We start from the raw sequence: 14970 nt of genomic DNA on the forward strand, positions 1-14970 counted from the left end.
AAAAACCGAACTTCTCCTTTAATAATCCCAGAGGGAAATTACTTTTCTAATATTGGTTCCATCACAGTTGTACCGTTTCTGTCGCCTTAATGCACACAGAAACAAAGGGTAAACGCTGTGGCTTTTCCCTGTAAAATATAAGGAACGTTCACACCAAATGCAAATTTCAAGCGAAAGATTCGCTCCATGTTACGTATGGAGCAGCAAGCGAACTGTGCAATTTTGACGAAGCTTGCACCATTTGATCGCCATCTCACCCGTGAATGAAGTGGAAACATCTGAACTTCTGTTAACATTCGCGTCATGAAATCCAGTCAGAGACTAGATGTGGCTGTGAGCTACAGTGAAGGAGCACAGTGGAGACCAGCTTCTTTTTTTTTTCTAATTAAATAAGGGAGAGAAACTAATGTAAACAAAGGATTAAGTAGGAATGCTCTGAAGAGGATATAATGTGGCTTTTTAAAAAGCTGTTATAATTTAGACCTTGAAGGACTTTTTCGTTGTGTTATCTCCATCGCAGACGATATATTCCGTCCCCACCTTCACTGGTGTCTACCCGGGCAAGCTTTGCTGATCCTCCCCGATACTCCTTTCATCTCCCCCAGTTAGCCTCTAGAGGCTAGCACCAGCCAGCCATAGCCTCTCCTAGCTCTGCCAGGCTGGCTTCTCTAATATACCACTGTCCTACTCCCAGTCAGCCTTAGCAGGCTTTCTATGGTCCGGCGAATATCAAGGCGCCGCAAATGCAGGCGTAACTGGCAAAAGTTTTGCAGGTTTCGCATTCAGGGAGAACTCGCCTTTACTTTTCCCATGAATAAAAGCAAATGGAAATCCACAGTTTCCCAACAAATAGGACATTGTAAAATGATGCCAACTAAGCTAAGTCCTTTTGGTGTTTGTTGCTTATTTAAAAAACATTGTAAAACCAAATGTTTTTGGGATAGTGACACTCGTTCTGTGCTTTATTTAGCTGTTTTAGTGTTTTCTATTCGGTGTACCTACACTGTTGGTTATGTTAAACTTAGGAACTTAATTTGTTTTGACCAAATCATTTCTAAGATTTAAAACTTCCAAATTAAACAAGAAAAACATGTCTGAGGGAAGAGAATCTTATACTATGTTAAAGTAACATACCAATTGTATTGAGTTTGTCCTAAATAACCTCCCTCTAGGTTAGCAGTTTTTTCAGTAGTCTATGGAATTACATTATATGGTCTGTATATTGTCAACAAACAAAAAAATTTAAATCAAAGTGCATTTTTACCTTAGTCAAAGCGGTTGTTTTTAGGAGGGTTTTTGTCTTTGTTTGTCTGCCTGTTTGCACGATAACTTGAAAAGTTGTGAACAGACTTGAATGAAATTTTCCCAAAGGTGCGCCTCATGCCAAGAAACAATCCATTATATTTTGGTGATGATCCAGATCATAATCCTTTTCTCATATTTTATTTTTGTGGTCACTTTGTTTCCTTAGGCTCTGATCAAGGACCCTAAGATATCTGGTATTGTGTTGAACCCTCATGTCAAGCGAAGCATCAAGCAGAAGGCTTTCCATGATGCTCTTGGAAAGTCCAAGGTTTCTCCGCTCACCATCAACCTCATCAGTGAGTGATCCTTTTTTTCTCCACCTCCATGTTGTGGCTCTTAACCATTTAGAGGAAATAGTTTTAAAAATACATTTTTCAATGAATTGTTATAACTATGAATAGTCAAAGGAGTCAGATTTGTTACGTCAGGATTTTACTGAAAGACTAAACGCTAATATCCCCCAAAAAAAAAAAATGGTGTCTCCAAACCAGTAAGATTGCTCAGATCAAAGAGGTTAGCATCCGTCACAGAGACGACAAAAAGGATTTTGGCAAACTGTAGCGTCTAGTGGCGAGTGGGGCCTTGGGCTGAAACGAGTAATTGGATTAATCGATTTTTGAAATAATTATGAACTAATTTAGTAATCGATTGATCGTTAATTGGAGTAAAGAGACTGTAAAATATGCCTTTAACTAACAAAGTGACCCACTTAGAGCAGTAATTGTATCAAAATTTCTTTAACAAAATTGCATTTGAGACAAAACATTTTTTTTTCATCTGTCAATATTCTCAATCCAGAACTCCTCAAGTGGAAATGTTTTATTTTCACCTGGTTTAATTTAGAAAAAAAAAAACATATTTAAATAAACTTTGGCTATCCGATAATTAATCATTTAATTCAAAAAATAATCAACAGATTAATCAATTTGGGGCCGTCAGCAGGAACTGGGTGACGCTGAAGTCTCCTTTCTGATTTTACTTTCCGGAAGGAGCCAGGTTCTGTCAGTGACATGATTATTTGACTCGAGTGTGTTGGAGCAAAGGCACATAGAAAAGGTTAAGAAAACTGTTTGTGGCCTTGAATTGAAGAACAATTGAAATAGAAGTTGTTGGAGATTGAAAGAAGCAAGAATGTTTGTAGTCTGTGAAATATCTGCTCATGTTCATGGTGTTTTGTTTGTTTTTTCTTCAGATGTTCTGGCAGATAATGGTCGCCTTAATCTGACTGCTGACGTTATCACTGCTTTTGGCAAAATGATGAGTGCACACCGTGGAGAGGTGATCTGCTCTGTCACCACTGCTCAGGTATGAGTCCAATTTAATCTGTGGATCACTGCACTGTTGTGATTGTGTTTGTGGTTTTCATTAATGGTACCATTATGTTTTGTTGTGTCTGCAGCCTTTGGATGAAGCTAGTCTTGCTGAACTGAAAGTAGCCCTAAAAGGCTTTCTTCTGAAGGGCGAAACTATCAAGCTGGAAACAAAGGTAAAGCGTGTTGCTTTCAAACTGCATGAACACATTTTTTTCTTTTACCTTAATGTAATTTTCTACTTGTTTTCTCTTTACAGTCAGATCCTTCGATCCTGGGAGGCATGATTGTCAGCATTGGTGACAAATATGTGGACATGTCCACTAAAACAAAGATCCAGAAGCTGACCCAGCTCATCAGGGAGACTTAAGTCCCGTGGACTTAATTTTGCAAACATAAATATTGCTACTTGTCCTAGCACTGCGGTTGCTCCTTAAATCCAGTGTCTGTGCTTAACTTCATATAGATGTTAATAAAAACTACAAAAAACAGAATTACCTTTTTTCTTCTTTCAGAATGTCAGACACTTAACAAACGTATTTATGCTTCTCAGACTTATGTCAGGACGTGAAATGGTCCCAACGGTTAACAGCCTTTAGAAATCAGGGAAGTGACCAATAGACAGAGATCTGCTCTATATGATTTTAAATTTAACATTCAATTTATGGATTTTTATGGAGTATGAAGGAAAAAGAAGGCAAGATTTCCACTGATGTGAATGAAAAGAAAAATATTTGGATGATATGAAAATAACTGGGCATTTGCACCCTATTGTTAATAAAAGAATAAAGTACAGTGATGTTCATAATTTCTATTTAACCAGGAAAAGTCTCATTGAGATAAAAAATGTCTCACAAACATGCCCTGACCAAGACGGTTAGTGGTTATTTGTCAGTTTTGGCTATTAGCACAAATATTTACTATTCAAAAAATGTAATTATATAAAACATATTTTAACAATCACCAAGACAATTTCAAACTAAACTCAAAAGTTGCATACAAATATCTGCATTCCTTTAAGATAATTTTAAAGCAGTCTAAAGAGACCAGCTCACTCGATTTTAAGTATTTCTCTTAACTTTTGGAACCGACACATTTCATCCCAGCGCCGCGTGTCCCAATGGACAACTCCCTGCCGCCCTCTGGGAAAAGGCTTCTCAGCATTTGATGCGGGTCCAGCAGGTTCTGGAACAGCTTCTTTCCCATCGCCGCCACACTGCTGAACAGTTGGAAAAACTTTTAAATCATGTCACACACTGCATCAAACTGACATCACATGAGAGCTGCACAAAATGAAAATTCATTTTGTATACACAGTTTATACAAAATGACAAATGTGCCTAAGTAAAAAGTCTAGAGCAAAGATTTTGAAAAAATTATTTTATTGACAGATATGGATTTATAAATATGATGAAAGCTGACAGTATACATTAATAAGTCAGTACAAAGATTTTGAAATTATTTTATTGACAGATATGGATTTATAAATATGATGAAAGCTGACAGTATACATTAATAAGTCAGTAAATGTAGTTATTCTGGGGAATAATGAACAGATAAACCAGTTTATTGCATTAAAGTTGTACTGATGAAGCAGAGAAGAGTTGAAGAACCCAGCTGTAGATTTTTGAATTTATACTTAACATGCGTTAGACAGCAGATGGGTTTTGTCACCCATTCCAGGTAGGCAATAAAAAGTTTTACTGGATTCACTTTGTATTAGATTTTTTTGTGCTTCACAAAGGTAGGCAGCAGCTTGACAAAGCCATGATGGCAATTATTTTACATTATTATGGTATCGGTATCGGCCGATACTGCACAGCCAGGTATCGGGTATCTGTATCGGGGCCAAAAAAAATGGCATCGGCGCAACAACAGTTTTTACTTAAAATATAAAATTTTTAATCTGGGCCGAATATCTACGGTGGATTATTAAGGCCTGGCTAGTGATTTTTTTGCTTCTATTTCGAGAATAAAGTTGCAACAAGAATAGTCGTAAAATTACAAGAAACAAGTTGTATTTTATGATCACTCTTCCAAGAAGCACTGTCTTCCCTAAAATGAAGAATGTTGACAAGAAGAGAGAATAGAAATTATAAACACAGACATGTATGTATATAGAGGTTCTTCTTTTGTTTTTCCTTTTACAGTTGCACATTTCAAGTTTTAAGTTTTCAAGTTCATGTTTGCTGACAGATATTTAATGAGATAAACTGTGCCTTCATCAGTAGTGGATTAGAGATATGGAGTTAAATTCACAGGTGGGCCAATTCAATTCAGTTTGGTTCAGGTAGATATTTAACGATGCAGAAAATAACAATCTCATTGTACAATTGATTTATAAAATATTTGCTCGCATGCTGGCATTATCTACGAAAGAGGATTAGGGCCACTGGAAAAACAGAAAAAGTTAACTGATATATAAATATGTCTGTTTAATATGGGAAAAAGCCAGAATTCTGACTTTAATCTCAGAATTTTGGATCATAATGTATATGGGCATCGTGAAGGAAGGAGATGTGGGAGCACTCGCTTCACTTACAAAGATGTGAGTTGTTTGGGAGGGCCAGTAACACATTGGTGGAAAATGACGGAATTAGGTGACTTTTTACGTGCCAGAGGCATCACTGGTGGTACTATTTCATTATTGGAAGAGCAGAATGTGATTAAAACAATAGAGCTAGTTTAGTGTCTAAAACATGGCTATGGCTTGATACTTATATGTTTGTTAGCTGTCAGAATTCATTTAGAATTTGAGATTAAATTCAGGACTCTGGGAATAAAGTCAGAATTCTGAGATTAAAATCAGAATTTGAGAAAAAAGAATTCTGAGAAAGAAAAGTCAGAATTCTTAGATTTAAGTCAGAATTCTGAGAAAAGTCTGAATCAAAGTCAGGATTTTGAGAAAAAAAGAATTCTGAGATTAAAGTGAGAATTTTGAGAAAAAAGTCAGAATTCTGACCTTTTTCTCATATTACACTCAAAATGTAATTTTTTTTTTAACTTTTTAAATGTTTTAGGTGTCCCTATTCTTCTTCCGTAATTATCTGTGCCCATGCTTTTTTAAATTAAACAACTGCCATAAAAAAAATGTTTTTGGTGCCCCACTATGCCCCCCCAGAACAGTAGGGCAGCAGACGACCCCCACGACATCATAGTAATAATAAAAAAACATTATCCTAATATTACGACTTTATTCTCGAAATAATAAAAAAATGAAAAGAAAAATCTCTAGCCTAGCTCTAGTACTCCTGTGTAAAAATCAGAGCTTCAATCAGAGGGTCTTTTGTTTTATCGGATCCTCCTCGCGCCACTCCCCATCCTTACGTGTTCTAAACCCCGCCTCTGCGCATGCGCGCTCGGACAATGCTGTTTTATTAATTTTTTTTTTTGTTTCGGGTCAAAAATGGCTGCCGGTCTGCTCTTCCTCGGTCAGGATTAAGCAGGCCTGAGACTAGCTGTTGTTCCCGGACCGGACCATCGTAGCAGGCTGTGCAGGGATGATGCTGCTTCCCGAGGGGGACAAACCTTTACGAGACACAATCGCCCCCTTCCAGCACAACACCCCAAAATAAATGAGGTACGAACTGTTTCCTTTTACATAGCTTATGGTTTATTGTTTTCATTTATGTTTGTGTTGCACTTTGTTTAAAAAAAAAAAAAGCCTATTTGCTTCATCAAAGTAAGCAGCTTATTTTGCATTTGTCACTCTTCACATGTTCCTAATGTTTCTACCAATCTGCACCCAGACAGAAAGAAAAGAAATGATGCACCGATTGAGCAACAGCAGCAGTGACTTCTGTATCAGTGGGCTGGCAGAGGACTGTCATCCAGCTACCCACTTTGATTTATGCAGCACTCACTCCAACAAGTTCTATGCCTCTCCCACAAACCCTGGTTTGCAGCTGTCCCTTGCCAGCCTTGCCCCTTTGCCACAGGGAATACACAAAGCCATGACATGCCAGTTGCAGGAGAGCCAGGGGGATTTCCAGCCACAGGCAGTGAGGATCGGGGCTGCTGAGGCCCTGGTCCCAGATGGCTCCAAGAAAAAGAAAGGCTCTGCTAAGTCAGGGCGGAGAGGGAGGCCGGCTGGGACCACAAAGTTGGCTGGGTACCGCACAAGCACCGGACGCCCGCTGGGCACGACTAGGGCGGCCGGGTTCAAAACCAGTCCAGGGAGACCCCTTGGAACAACCAAGGCGGCAGGGTATAAAGTCAGCCCAGGAAGACCCCCAGGTAGCATTAAGAGTCTCTCTCGCCTCAAGAAGCTGGAATTTGGTTGTTGTGATGCTGCTAAAACTCTTGACTTGAGCAACTGCAGCATTCCTAAGAAACTGGACTTCCCTGGCAGCGAAGTTGCAACGTTTCCATACGCCATCATGGAACCTAGAGACCTCTGTGATGCCAGCAGCAAAGTGGATGAACCCACTGATTAAACACATCTCCCTCATTTGGTTGCATGAGCATGCGTCAAAAAACTTGGGTTTTGTTTTTTATAAAGAAAAAAACTCTTTTCACACACTGCTAATAAGGCAATTAAAGTGTATTTTACACATGCATGCATGTATGCAAACAAACCAAAATTAGAAAAAAAAACAAAACAAAAAAAACAACAAACAAATGTAGCCTTTTTGTCTGATTTTTGTTTTTTCACCAGTCAGGTGTACCTAAGGTATAACTGAACTTTAAAATAAAACCTTTTAGGGGCTCAACTTTAATTCATAAATGATAGTTTGGCCATTAAGAACTGCTTGTTCAATAACAGCACTTTGTATGTAGTGTAATTTATGCATTTAATAATGTCAAAGTAATGAAAAAACGACAGTCTAATTGCAAGCAAGGATGGACGTTATAAAGGTGAGAAGAACTGAAGGTGGGCCCCTGAAAATCCAATTCTGCTTCAGGCCTGATAAATGCTTGAGCGAGCCCTGGCTCCAGAGCATTTCCTTCCTTTGGATTTTGTCTTTGTTTAAATTTTACTTTCTGAAGCATTGATTTTTATACATTTCCCTCCCTAGACAGAAAGTTTGACCCATCTAGTTGTACAGTATGTGTTTTACTTTGTGAAAAAAGAAAAAAAAACAAGCACCAGAACTAAAGTGAAAAAAAAATATATAAATATATAGAAAAGCACTTTCTGGCCTTTCCTTGCTGATACAGAAAGAAGGAAAAAAAACGCGTTATGTGACAAACTGATTGGTACATCTCATTAAACAGTTTGTTTTTAAGTTTCTGTTTAGCTCCAACTTCTAAACTTCCTACTTTATGAGCACAGTATTTATTCTTTCCGCACTTTGTAAATATAAATGTATTTCCTACATGTCGTTGAACGTATCATAAGCACTTCCATTTTTTGTGTTGTCATACTTATTCTTAACTGAAAATCTCAAATATGCATATGTTAAATCTCAATGTGCTGTATGTGAAACCATAATAAAAAACCTTTTCAACTATTTGACTCCAGATCAGTTTGCTAATTTGCATCGCCATAGTGGTCACATTTATTACCACTTTATTCACTAAGTATCAGTTTATTTCTTTAAGCTTTACAATTTAAAAAGTTCAAAGTTTGATTATGTGTCATCATATAGTTTATAAAGAACTGAGGCCAAAGTTGAAGAGTCCATAATGAGGGACCAAAAACAGACATTTCTCCCCCCTGCTTAGTAATTAATCTCCAGCACTCAGTGTTTAGGCAAACAAACAGATGTTTTTTTCAAAATTAGACAAATACAAATAATGAATTTTAAAACTATTTATAAATTATTCATCTAATTATTAAGTTTGGAGCACATCAGTTGTTGGGTTTCATTCCCAGCCTGGGATCTCTTTTTGAATAGATTTTGCATGTTCTTAGAATAGAATAGAACATTTCCTTTATTGTCCCACAATGGAGAGATTGCAGTGTTACAGCAGCAAAAGATTATAGCAAAAGTGGTCACATAAATGTGGACCTTAAAAAAGTGTATAAAAATAACAGAATTAGTGACAGTTAAGAAAATAAATAAAACACTGTACAGTGTTTTTACAATATAAATCTGTCATAAATGTTAATAATGTTCACTAAATTCCCCAGTAAAGTAAAAGTTAGGCGGGAAGTTAAGGGGGAACTGTGGAACATTTAGAGCTCAGTTAAGGTCAGTGTTCATGGGACAGTTCCAACACAAAAAAAACTATTTAAGTTTAAAATACTAGTTTATCAAGAAACATCTTGATGAAAAAAGAGATTTTGCTTAAGCTTTGTTTCCAGATAATGTTCAGCATAAAACTAGAAAGAAAAAAGCATCAGATCTACAGTTTTCCATGACGGTAGTACTGTAATTATCTTTTTACATTAAAAAAAAAAAGGTTGTTACATATTATTAATAAACATGTACTTCTTGTTTACTGTTTCGTGCTACTACTACTATATATACAATAATGTTACATAATTTATTTTGATTTTCTGTTCTTAACTGGAAGAGTGACAAAAATAAACTTGTATTAAACACTTTCAGATTCTGTTATAGGCTTTTGGCTTTGCAGTGCTCCACTTAACCACTAGGGGGGGTTTGGTCTGACAGACAATAGTAAGTACTTTGTAAGAAATCTTTAAATCCATAATACATTGTGTAAAATCACTACTACGATTAAGTTTACAGTATTTTTGATGTGTTTACAGAGATATGTAAAAAAGGAGACGGCTGATAAAAAAACTGGGTCATGTTCTACTTTTAATCGTATAGCTACTGTTTACTGATATCTATGTAACCTATCGGGTATTTCTAGAAAGATTTCAGAGTTTTATTAAAGTAATGGTTTGAAAATGAAAGAGGAAAGCGTCGATAAGTTGAAAGCTGTAATCAGTGTGACTCACAGAGGACTCCAGCCTACTGTGCGCTTCTTTTACATATATTAGCGCATTTGAATTCGTGGATAATTATGTAACGGGGTATGTTTATGTGATATCTTTATAGTAATGTTTTTTTTTTAAGTTTTCACGGCGTAGCTGTTCGCTTTTATCTCTTTCTTTTTTTCTCTTGCGCCTGGCTGGCGGCCTGCTTCCTCCTGCCAGCTTTCTCCGCGCAGAAGACAACATGGCGCACAGAGAGAGAGAGACAGAGGGCTGACCGGGGAGGCCGTTAAAGTGGCTTTAAAAACCCGCTCCGCTCGGTCACAAAGCAACACACGGAGTCCACTTTTAGACACCAACGCGGCTCATTCTTCTACTGCTTCCGTCCTACGTTTATTACCACTGTTTTACAGTTTCCCTAACTTCACCTGGGTGTCCTTAACGTGCGTGTTAGTGATTCGGCCCGTGTTTGTGTGAGTGAGTGTCACGGCCCTCTGCGGAGCAGCATACGGGGGGTTGGGTAGCAGTGCCGATTGGTCGCTGCTCACCAACACAGGCAGCCTGGGCTTGTTTTAACATAACCGGGGGCACTTCGACTGGGACGCAGATAAAACATGTAATAAATAATCTGCTTCAGCAGAAAGGAGGGGAAACCGGCACTCATGGTGTAACAGCAGCTTTAGTCTTCTGTTTGACTGTAAAGCTGACATTTTTTTTTTTAAAGAGGAGGGCCCCGCCGTCGCTGCTGCTGCTGATGATGATGAGGCGATGAAGTGCCGAGAATGAGAGCCGAGCCGAGGCCTGCTACCACAAGCAGAGCTGCTGCAGCCGGGATTGTGCAGAAAGCCGTCGCTTTGTGTCACTCCAACAAAGATCCGCTGTTGGTTTCACGGTGACCGACCTCCAAATGGTGGGTATTTCGCCCTTTTTCCCCACGTGTTGACAGTGTGTGTGTTAATAGCAGCTTCCTATGAGCGGCTGTAGCTTGTTTGTGTGATCCGATCTTTTTGTTATTTTTCTGTGATGGCTTTAGTGTCACCACCTTCACCACAGCCTGAGCGATCGCCATGACCCACAATCGACAGAGGCGCATTTTTTCAATTATTTGTAAATAGAAAGGTGTGGATGTGTTCAGGGTTTTTGTCCAGAGTTGGCCTTTTTACAATGGAGGCCATGCTGTGTGTGTGTGTGTGTGTGTGTGTGTGTGTGAGAGAGGATAGTCTAAGGTTTGTGAGTTCGCCTCTTAATGGATTCATGGTGAAACTGAGCGCCATTACTCTCTTTTCTAACTGTGTTTTATCTTTGTTTGTTTAACAGGATATAAGGATGACAGCATGAATCAGTCATACAGACCGGGTCCTAGGGTTGGATCAGTGTTTGGCCCCAGCCAGCCAGAGAGGAGGGCCCGAAATGGCCCTCTGGGCACTTCTTATAGGAACCAGTGTGGCACCGTGACCCGTGGACCAGGCCAGCTGCCTCAGCCGGCTTTCCTGGGATACAGTCAGCTGGAGCCCTTTAACTGCTACAGCCCTCAATGGAGACCACAGGACAGGAGCAGCCTGCGCTGTGCAAGTCCAGTCACCAACGACGAAGATGAGGACGACGAGTTCAAGTCTCCACCTGTCCAGCTGTCCTCGTCTCCTGGCACTGATGAAGCTGAGCCCTTTGAGACTCTGCAAATAGGTTACAGCCCTCAGAGGAGACCGCAGCGGATGACCAGCAAAGACTCGGACCTTCATCCCAGGGGCAGCTTCCGCTCTACAAGTCCAATCACTGATGAAGAAGATGGATTCGACCCACTGCAGATCCAGCTACCTTCGTCCTCCGGCGCAGACAACATGGACTCTTTTGAAACTCTACAGGACGGGAGCAGAAACGGGTTCTCCCCTCGCAGCGCGGACAGCTTTGAGCGCTGCTCGCCCATTCCCAATGGGTTCCTCCATTTTGGATCCGTGCTGTTTGACAGCGGGGATATCAAGGAGGAGGATGAGGGGCACGGCGGGGTTCAGGCGCTCAAAACTTTACAGCACTCCTCAAGCACGACCCAGGAGCGAAATGTCACTGGGAATAAAAGTAACTCAGGGTTGGAGAGAAGAACTTACAAACCCACAGTCTTCAACCTGATGTCCAAAACTATTTCTGAACTGAACCCCACACTAAGCCCCAGCGCACTGCCAGAAATCACTATGATAGACGGGTGGAAAGTGGGCCAGGAGTCAGACAGCGACGTTGAACTCACCTCTCCTGTTGAGCCTGGACTTGTCTCGCCAGCTGGCACCAACTCTAATGTGAGTTGGGGGGGGGGAGGTGTTTGTTTGGCTGCACTTTTGTTGCCAAAGGAACATTTGCAACATTTTGCAGCAGAGAAAACCAAAGCATGAAGAGAAGGACTGTGCAGCACATGAGATGCACCGATCCGGAATAAGACGCATTCAGATTAGGGGATATTTACAGAAAAACATAAAACTTGTTTTCTCATTTCTTTGATGAAATGAAACTAAATAAATATAAACTACCTCTGCTTCAATGCTAAAACAACTAGCGCCACTGTCCATAGGTCCTTCCTTTCTACAATTATTAACATATAAAACTGTCAAAAAAATAAAAACAAACCCTATAACTTACTAAATTTTATTTTCCTTTAGGATCCATACAGTTTTTTTTTTATTAGTTTGACTTTAACATCTTAAAACACATTTCTCTTACATTAATATTGCTAAACAAGTATCTGCTTTAAATATTTGAAAGAAACCGGAGCTCTGTATTGGCTCTAAATAATCTGATTACTGCATCCTTCAGTAACTTTATCAAATCTGTACAGGTAAATTCTGATATTTATACTTTAAGCATTGTTTTAGAAATGCTTTATACCAACTTTATAACGCTGTTTTAATGTGAATTAAAGATAAACTGTAATTTTAGTCTCACATTAAAGTATCCTCCTTGTGCTTCTTAGTCCAACAGCCCAAAGAAGAAACTTCTCCCTGCTGTGAAGTACCTGGATGGAGATCTGGTGTGGGCCAAATTCAACAGGCGGCCTTGGTGGCCCTGCCAGGTCCTCTGTGACCCAGACCAAGGGATCCACACCAAGATGAAAGGTGAGAAGCATTGATTTCTACTCTGGCCAGTGTTTGTCTGTGGACACGTGTGTAGTTAAGGTAAAATGTAATACATTAATTATTACACAGCAATGTAGTAAAGGTTGTTCTGGACTGTCAAAAATTAAATTTTTGTATTTTAGTATCAACTGGCAACACCTGATGAGTCGACACCAAGCTCTTCAACTTTTTTCTCTTCCACTTAACTTTCAGTAAAATGTTTTGATGCAGCCCTCTGGGGCTGTATCATTGCACTGCTTCTTTAGTGTCTCACCTTCCTTGTTTAGGGTGTTAATAGCTGAAGCCAGCAGTCCTTCCTGTGATTATATTTCCAACACATGATCATAACATTTCTGCAGTAAAAACAAACTTCTATTGGTTTATATTGAATTTTCTTTTAGAGGTATAAAGATAGTATAAATAAAGGTATTCTCCAATTATAGCACTATGTTGGTAATGCATCAATAAGGCAATAAAAAAAAATTAGATGAGTTACTTTAAGATATTGTGGAGTATTTTTTTTAAAAGACCTTTCCCCTCTACTAATAAATGCGCATGCAAGAGCGTGCACAAGCCCATTTCTCCTCGTGCATCTCCTGTTTAAACTGTGCCGTTCTCCACATACAGCGGGGACTATATAGTGGACTTTAAAGCAAGCTCTGTTAACTGACCGTTCGGACAGATGATCACTTTTTTCCCCCCCTTAGGTCACATAACTCCTTCTCCACTGAACGGTGCCTGCACCATCCGCTGTCACAGCAAATCCCATAATGCTTTGCGAGGAGAGCTCCCTGCGCAAAGCATTCTGGGATATATCTGCCTCTTCTGAGGCCTTTCTTTTCTTCTCCTACACTTTGTAGACACTTTTTCCTCTTACGACCCTCGGCCATTTTCTAAGAACCGAGGTGAGAAAGGTGAGCTTCAATGACTGTCTGAAACCGTAGCTCACCACAGATATATACGCCTGACAGTGCGCATGCATGGAAAAAGATAGCTAATATAGGGACAGGTACGTAGGACGGCCTTACATAAATATATCACCAGAATGATTGACAATTAAGACGACTACTTATTTAGATGATCCACCTGGAAATAAAAGATTGTCCTCTGTAATTTTTAAGAACAACCAGACTAAAACTTTTTTAATGAACCTTTTTAATTTAATTGTGCAGAGCCGAAGCTCTGTTTATGTTTCTATTGTTTTTAATGTATACATTTCTTTTCCCATTTTTTGTACTTCAGTACCAAGCACTCGTCCTTGTCGGTTGTATTTCCTGGAGACGATGGGGGAGGTGTCGGAACGCTCCTGGGTCCCAGGTAGCGTAATTCTACCATTTGAAGGCGGACATCAGTTCGAGGAGCTTCCTGTTCTTAGACGGAGAGGAAAACAGAAAGAGAAGGACTACAAATACACGGTAGATAAACACATTCGTTTTCCAATTCCATGAGTTTACCTTTATGAGCAAAAACAACAAACACACACCCAACAGATTCCACAGTAATGATTTATTAAATAAAGTTCAAGGTAAAATGAACAACTTAGAGTAGGTCTCTCATAATTATGAAGTGAAAGAAAAAGGATGCATGGTTTTGAACCTTTTTGGGTAAATCTCCATCAGATTTTTGCACATCTGGAGAATTCAGCTTTGGCTGATTTTCTCTGTTGAATATCTAGAACCATTTTAGTGAGATCCGATGAGGAACATCTGTTCATCAATAACTCAGACAGAGAAACGTCCTTTGGCTCTGGACTTTTCAACTTTCATGGACAGGATTTCTAGGCGTAACCAAGGGCCTAAAGGGGTCCAGTTTGGTGAGCAGTGGATCTCTGTTTTTTCTGCTGGCTCCTTCCAGCTAAGACATACTTGGCTAGAATGGAGCAGAAGATGGACAGATGTTCTGCTGTGGTGGGAGAGATCTGAGCCAAAAGGAGAAATTCTTGATTTACCCGCAGGTCTATGTTCAACCCTAAACATGATCGAAAGAGTGAGGTCCTGGATACAAAAGTGGATACAAAGTAAAACACATCCGCTTTGGTGAAAAAAGCAAAATAAAATCTGTTAATCGCACGGGAAAGAGTCAGTCTTGCATTGCGTATATAGTAAACGAGACAGGCTCTTTCAAAAACAGTGAATGAAACATTATAAACGAATATTTTATCCATGATAGGAGTTCACGAGGACAGAAACGGAGAAAATAATGATCGTCTTTGAGCCTCACAAAAAAAAAAAAACATAACGAGTGGCAGACATAGCAGGTTAGCGCAGCGTATCTCTCTCACCACTTTATGAAAAAAATAAAAACTTGGATAAACTTCACAGATCTCTCTCTGAGAATTACCTCTCTGCCTCAGTCAGAATATAAACTAGGGGTGTAAATCACATCCATCATGGCGATTCGATTCAGTATCGATTTCCTGACCCAA

At 39.4% G+C, this 14970-nt stretch overlaps 3 protein-coding genes across 4 annotated transcripts in view; all 3 read left to right on the forward strand.

Moving 5' to 3' along the window:
* Positions 1-3117, forward strand: part of atp5o (ATP synthase, H+ transporting, mitochondrial F1 complex, O subunit) — a 6822-nt gene extending 3705 nt beyond the window's left edge. The window contains exons 4-7 of the mRNA XM_015400594.1: positions 1472-1601; positions 2498-2610; positions 2705-2791; positions 2875-3117. Of these exons, the coding sequence (XP_015256080.1) occupies positions 1472-1601; positions 2498-2610; positions 2705-2791; positions 2875-2985 (441 nt within the window). The 3' untranslated portion in view covers positions 2986-3117. The remainder of the gene's footprint in view (positions 1-1471; positions 1602-2497; positions 2611-2704; positions 2792-2874) is intronic.
* Positions 3118-5993: 2876 nt separating this feature from the next.
* On the forward strand, positions 5994-8060 carry LOC107101418 (UPF0461 protein C5orf24 homolog). Of its 2 annotated transcripts, none has more exons than XM_015400332.1 (2): positions 5994-6195; positions 6369-8060. In XM_015400332.1, exon 2 carries the CDS (start codon positions 6380-6382, stop codon positions 7049-7051), a length of 672 nt encoding a protein of 223 aa, XP_015255818.1. In that variant the 5' UTR covers positions 5994-6195; positions 6369-6379; the 3' UTR covers positions 7052-8060. The 2 variants fall into 2 exon arrangements, with proteins under 2 accessions (XP_015255818.1, XP_015255809.1); XM_015400323.1 differs by having other exon boundaries at positions 5995-6195; positions 6365-8060.
* A 1669-nt stretch (positions 8061-9729) lies between these two features.
* Positions 9730-14970, forward strand: part of LOC107101862 (histone-lysine N-methyltransferase NSD2-like) — a 26736-nt gene continuing 21495 nt past the window's right edge. Inside the window, exons 1-5 of the mRNA XM_015400945.1 lie at positions 9730-10063; positions 10172-10357; positions 10765-11735; positions 12404-12545; positions 13788-13960. Coding sequence (XP_015256431.1) covers positions 10782-11735; positions 12404-12545; positions 13788-13960 — 1269 coding nt within the window. The 5' untranslated portion in view covers positions 9730-10063; positions 10172-10357; positions 10765-10781. The remainder of the gene's footprint in view (positions 10064-10171; positions 10358-10764; positions 11736-12403; positions 12546-13787; positions 13961-14970) is intronic.

The sequence above is a fragment of the Cyprinodon variegatus genome, unplaced genomic scaffold (genome assembly GCF_000732505.1).
Source record: "Cyprinodon variegatus isolate N-32 unplaced genomic scaffold, C_variegatus-1.0 Scaffold31, whole genome shotgun sequence".
In the NCBI taxonomy this organism is placed as follows: domain Eukaryota; kingdom Metazoa; phylum Chordata; class Actinopteri; order Cyprinodontiformes; family Cyprinodontidae; genus Cyprinodon; species Cyprinodon variegatus.

Coding starts and splice junctions, on each gene's coding strand:
- LOC107101418 (XM_015400332.1), top strand. CDS start 6,380: ATGATGCACCGATTGAGCAACAGCAGCAGTGACTTCTGTATCAGTGGG.